This window comes from Anneissia japonica, unplaced genomic scaffold, assembly GCF_011630105.1.
Source record: "Anneissia japonica isolate Jap-2015-1 unplaced genomic scaffold, ASM1163010v1 scaffold288075_len254835_cov185, whole genome shotgun sequence".
NCBI lineage: Eukaryota > Metazoa > Echinodermata > Crinoidea > Comatulida > Comatulidae > Anneissia > Anneissia japonica.
In genome coordinates, this window is record NW_022711128.1 from 189,426 (window position 1) to 195,962 (window position 6,537).

Here is a 6,537-nt window from a genome sequence, read left to right on the forward strand (position 1 = left end):
TATATATATTACTTTAATTTAATTTTCTCAACACATGTTTAAGAATAATAATTATGATGATGATAATTGTGATTAAATGATGGTGATAACAATAATAATAGTAATTGACAATATCAAATGCATTTCATAAAAAAAAACTAATGTAATACACATATCACGCTGCAATACATGTTAATTGAAAAAATAAGAGCATTGGGAAGAATGTTTACCTGCACTAGTGCCAGTGGTATGGTCAACAGATGGACCAGTGTTAGCAGACCCAGTACTGCCCTTCTTTCTAGTCCAATCAAAATCATCTGTTGTATCTTCAGTCCAGCCACAATTATCCAACTCAAAATCACACATTTCTGATGTGGAGAAACAAGCAAATAACTTATTTGAGACAATGTGAGCAATATTATACTACTTAGGCTTCAGGAGTTATGTCAGATGAACATAGAGTTACCACAGGTCTCTTAAATATTGATTTTTCCTAGGGTTAGAAGCTTTTGAAGACCCAAGTAAGTTGTTTACTCTACTAACTCAATTGGCAGTCAATAAAATTAGAAGACACTTTTGTTGTTCACTTACTTGATGGTGGACAGGCGCCTTGTGTATAGTTAGTGTCATCAATAGCAATGTCGCTTTCGAAACTACTGCCAATGATACCCTCAACCAACACCTAACAAAAGGATATAAAAACATGATTACTAAACTGAAAATTCTCAAAAAGCTCAATTCTACTACCGTACTGCTAGTACTCAATAGAATCTGTCAGTAATTGGTGTGTAAGCTATAGATCTATCTATGTTTCATTATGGAAACACTGACATTTAATGTTAAGTTTTTCTAGATAAAGCTCTGTCCAGTCCATCAAATTTCACTAGAAAAAAAAAGTACTATACATGCCTAAATATGAAAATAATGACATCACATCATGATCATATATAGGCACATCATGACCATATATAGGCACATCATGACCATATATAGGCACATCATGACTATATATGGGCATACAACAGGATTTTTGGTCAAATAATATTTGATAGTCTAGACAGAGTTTAGTTCTTGTAAATATTCACATAAATATATTTCTATCTGTTAAAATTCCTTGATATAACAGTACATAAAGAGGCTGACAAAGTATGAAAGTAGATGAGGACAAATAAAATAAGCAAAAGAAAAAAAAACTTTTAAAGAATTATTATACATGCAAGTATGCATGTTCTCCTTACTAGGAAGTCAACACTGCTGACAATAGTGATTTCTCCAAACAGCCACTGATTGCCCTGTGTACCTCGCCGCAAGAATCTTTTTGTCAGACTGTTGGGATCATTTATCTCTTGAGTAAATACTTGTAACCTTCCAACGTTTGCGCCATACATGTGGTACCAGAAGCTGAAACAGTTGCCGTCATTTGGTGTTGGGCCTCTAGTAGAGGAGTACAGCCAAGCTGTGTCACCTTTGACACGGGGGCTGGACGCTTCCGTAAACAAGTAATATCCTGAAAGATAAGCAAGTGTCAAAATCAAGCAGCAACACTATTAGTAGTTAAAATACTAAAGGCTGTGAGAAAGTTTGAGGGTCATGGATAACCTCTACACCTGGAATTGGCTTTTCAAACAATTTAATAAAGTCCCACGTTGCTAGAATCTTTACTCATTCAACAAATATTACTGAGTTGAAACTTAGTACGGCCTATGTGTTACAGACTTAGATTCTTCTCATATTAAGTGTAGATGTTGTTGGAACAGCCAGCAACAGGAATGGTCAGAATCATATCAACGTTAGATATTTTCAGTCTGTATGCAAGCAGGCGAACACAAGTATAAAGCAAAATCGTAAATGAAGTGTCCAAAATTATACCACTATGATATTCTTACAAATAGTTCGAAAAGATCCTAATTCAGTGTGTTAAACTGAGAAAATATCTTGTTACAATAACAATATTAATAATAATAATAATAATTATCATTATTATTATTACTATTATTATTATTGTTATTATTATTATTATTATTAATATTATTATAAATTTTTACAAGTAGTAACATTTTGTCTACATGAGAATTGGGTATTAGTACAGACTATATATAGTCTGTGGTATTAGTTTTGCCTTCTGAATATTTTAACATTTAAAGACCCTTCTTATAAAAAAAACAGATGCTTTGCTGTAGAAATGATGCGTTAGGAATGTAGAATATCCAGTTTCTTACCTGTTCCCGTAGTGTGATCGGATCCTGGCCCTGAACCAGTAGATGGTGTATGTGAATTTGTTCTCGACCAATCAAAGTCATCTTTAGTTGTTTCCTGCGTCCAACCACATAAGCCGATTTCAAAGTCACAAACAATATCATTATTGATCGAAAGAGCAGGATCTGCTTTTGCTGGTAAAACTGATGGAAAAAAATGTCGAATAGGGAATGAGGACGATTGTTAGGGAGACGGTTGGTACGTGGCGCCCTGGGTCGGACTGTTCTACGTACTAGTTGGTTATTCCAGGTAATTATTCAAAAATAGACTGAAGAAATATTTAAGACAAAGATATTAATAGCATTAAATGTAATAATACTATAGAGTACAACAGTCGTGTCGTCACAACAGCAGGTGGCGTCCTCTGTTGTCAACCGGACGTTGGTTTAGAATAGGCTTTCTGAAATAGGCAATTTAAAACCTAATAATTTACCATTAAAATGTACTAAAAACACAAAAGCTCATATTATATTAGTTATTGAACACACTTTGTCATTAATTAAAATTTACAAAGAAAAATTAAGATACAACATCTTAATAATTACATTAGAAATTGAGAACAATTGCCTTTATAAATTACCAGTATGTCATTATTTCATGTGTAAAAAAAAAAAAAAAAAGTTATTAAACTAAGAAAAGAGAAATGAAATAAAAGTGGGTGCAACTTCCACAAAAGAGAAAAAAAAAAAAGAAACTGAGAACAATGGTTTGTCAGTAGAGACAATGGGTCCGGTTGGACGCATTTTGTGTCGCCGATAGCAACGAAGTAGTATCATGTAATATTGTGATGTAACACTGTAGTACTCTACGAGATATTGGTACACAACAAGTTTATCTTATTTGTTTTATGAGTAGGTGTGACTGTTTATAAAAGAAGCCAAATTGAAATTCTAAAAGTTTTACAATCTTCAGGGTGCTGGTTGGGATTCATTTTAACATGTTATTGACTTTTTGTTTTCACATGTATAATTGCTTACCTGACAATTTAATAAAATTAAATAAAAAATGCATATTGAATAATTATTTATGGGTAATGTAAAATCACTTTTAGAATTCTCTAAAAATATGTCATTAATTTACTTTGGCAATCATTATCCAGTAGTGTAATATCGTCAATAGCAATGTCACCACGATAATCAGGACCTTTGACGGCTTCAAATATAATCTAAAAAATAATTGAGAAAAAAAAATATGGATAAACAACTAGGCCAACATAAAAGATGAGGCAAGTTCTGCTAAAGGAAGTATATACAAGTTGTTTCAGGTTGTCTGTCAGTGACACAGAATTTACATTTGCAAATCTTGAGATGTGAAACATCTTTCAAAATTACATTTGTAATGCTAGTGTTACCTTCTATAAAAATTTCAAATAGAACTTGAAAACTGATAGTTTTATTTCACTATAACCAAAGTTTATGTGAATATGTTTCTATGAGATTCTTCATAATTGATTCTGTGAGATTCACTGAAAGCGGATTTACAAGTTCTAACAACTGAATAAGCACTAAATACATAAAACTATGTTAACTTAATCAGCATCTTCTTACTTACAATCCATTTATATGGTGATACAATGCCGAACTGGCCACTCAACCATTTGTTCTGGTCAGCACTCTGCTCTCCGTACAATGTCCATGACTTCACTTCATTTGTACCATTGTATTCAGCTACATAGATGTTTAAAGAGCCAATATCCAGACCAAACATATGATAATAGAAGCTGAGGCATTTGCCAGAGGTAGGGTCAAAGACCTCACTTTCCAAGCGGGCACTCTCCCCAGACAACTGCGGGTTAGACGTCTCAATAAACATATAGTAGCCTGTCAAAAAAAATAATAATAGACATAATTTTTATGTTATTTTGCAATTTATTTATTTATTTATACATTTATTTATAAAAATAAATATTTATCTATAAAAATAAATATTTATTTATTATTTTAATATTTTAATAATTTAAATGTTAATTTGTTTTAAAAATTGCTATACAAATTAGGTATATTTGATACATTTTAAGTGGAGGAAATATCTTGCTTACCAGTAGCATCTCCTTTAGTGTGGTCATTATTAGGTCCTGTAGCAGTACTAGTCGTTCCACCTTGACCTCTCAGCCAATCAAAGTCATCATCAAGAGAATTGGAATACAAACAATACCCATTTTCAAAATCACATTCTCCTGAAATTGCGAACAATTAATGCGAATATGTCATATTGAGATGATGTAAGACATTGAGGCGAGGCATTGGTCTACAACTCTGTTAAATCCAGATAAATAAGCATTTAGATGTATTGAAAACAGGTTTAAAGTAAATTAACCCTGATGTAAAACTAACAATATATAATTAAATAGAAAGGAAACACAAAATTCACATTAAGAACACTATTATATAAACGGAAATTGTCGAAAAACTATAAAACCTGTGTATCATAATTTAAAAATTTCAACAATTTCTTTTCATTACAATATTAATTCCGATCTATTTTTGGACTTATCTCAATATGATTTTATAAACAATGTATTTTAATTAATGGAAATTTTACAATGCTTAACTACAATTAGCAATCATTTTTTGGAGTCACTATAACAAAAATTAAATTTCATCATACAGACCATGTTAAAAATCAAAACTGTTTTTTGTGTAAAAATGTGGTTTTTACCTGGAGCAGGACAATCACCGTCAATGTAGAAAACTTCATCAATGGAGATATCACTACGCATGCCATCTCCACGAATGCCCTCCAAGAACACCTGGTAGTCAACGCTGCTGGAGATCTCAACCACGCCCTGTAACCAACGGTTACCAAAGTCACCTGACTTACTCCACAGAATCTGATTGGTGCTTCCAGTCTACAGGACATGAATAAATCATAATATTTATATAACACAGTGTGGGAGCTTTTGTTTAAAGTAATACAATGTTTTACTCTAAACAAATAGTATATAAAACTACAGTATATCGTATACACTACATGCAGAACGAATTTTACCTTGTAACCGAAGTTTAGAGTTCCCATATTTACACCATACATGTGATAGTAGAAATGCCAGCACTGTTTTGGTTTACTTGAGTCAAAAAGATGTGTTGTTGAAAACAGGCGGGCTAAATCACCAACTTTTCGAGGAGAGGAAGTTTCAATGTATAGGTATTTTCCTGTTAAGCAAACACATAAGAAAATATATAAAAACCATATAAAATCGATACATAATAATATTAATGGTAGACTTATATATAGCGCATATTGTTATTGTCCTCTATGCGCTTCATATTATCATTAACCCGGTCATTGGATTAAATGCTTATGGACCACAAACTCAAGTTCCCTGGGGTAGTATTCCATAACGTTGCAGCAGCTACATCAGCGCATTTTGCCATTTAACCAGGTACCCACTTATACTCCCCACTCACCACCGAGTGGGGAGTGCTTATATAATTATAATACCTGTACATAAAAGAATAATAAATTATTTACCATATCCCGTGCCATATGTGATATCTGTAGGTGGTCCAGTGTTTGTAGTACCGGTTGACCCACTACCAACCGTCCAATCAAAGTCATCGTTTTGATCTTGGGTGTACCCACAAAGATTAGCATCTTCAAAGTCACAAGCATGGTAGCCTTTAGGGAGAAACAAAGATTAATCAGACAGAAATCACAATTAGAAATATTTGGTTTCACATTTGAACATTAGCAGGCTAGGAATGGCCTGACATCATAAACAAATCACTATACACACAAGCAGGATTTAGCAGAAAAAGCTTAAACAAAACAGCAGTAATGCTGTTTGTATATGAGTGAAATTGGTATATATCTACAAAGTATTCTGGAATCTTCCCAGACATGGTCTATCAAATATTCTGATACCAAGAACCATATATGGGTATGACATTCCATTATCATGCCCATATATAGGCACTTAAAAATAATATGCCCCACACAAGGTCTATCTTATATGCTGATATCACAAACCACATATATCATGGCCCACATATGGGTATGACATGACATCATCATGCACATATATAGGCAATTCAAACAAATCTTACCAGGACAAGGTCCATCATATATTCTTATATCATCCAGAGCCATATCACCATTGTAGCTTGAGCCAATAACACCCTCAAACACAATCTGAAATTAAAGACAGCAACCATGATGATAAAGCTTCTTATACCTAATTCAAATCAGACTCAGTAATAGAGGAGAGATAGGTACAGTACAATTTTTTATTTATTCACAAATTAAAGGCACTTTAAATATAAACTGCAAAACAGTTGTGGAGCCAGCAGGAGACGAATGGGG

General features: G+C 33.0%; 1 protein-coding gene across 1 annotated transcript in view; it reads right to left on the reverse strand.

Annotated features, from left to right (window-relative positions):
• Positions 1 to 6,537, reverse strand: part of LOC117107325 (MAM and LDL-receptor class A domain-containing protein 1-like) — a 98,620-nt gene that overhangs the window by 45,982 nt on the left and 46,101 nt on the right. Inside the window, exons 56-66 of the mRNA XM_033248969.1 lie at positions 6,282 to 6,366; positions 5,707 to 5,853; positions 5,224 to 5,387; positions 4,894 to 5,083; positions 4,274 to 4,411; positions 3,787 to 4,055; positions 3,316 to 3,400; positions 2,199 to 2,378; positions 1,218 to 1,486; positions 571 to 661; positions 214 to 347 (exon numbers count right to left, since the gene is read on the reverse strand). Of these exons, the coding sequence (XP_033104860.1) occupies positions 214 to 347; positions 571 to 661; positions 1,218 to 1,486; positions 2,199 to 2,378; positions 3,316 to 3,400; positions 3,787 to 4,055; positions 4,274 to 4,411; positions 4,894 to 5,083; positions 5,224 to 5,387; positions 5,707 to 5,853; positions 6,282 to 6,366 (1,752 nt within the window). The remainder of the gene's footprint in view (positions 1 to 213; positions 348 to 570; positions 662 to 1,217; positions 1,487 to 2,198; positions 2,379 to 3,315; positions 3,401 to 3,786; positions 4,056 to 4,273; positions 4,412 to 4,893; positions 5,084 to 5,223; positions 5,388 to 5,706; positions 5,854 to 6,281; positions 6,367 to 6,537) is intronic.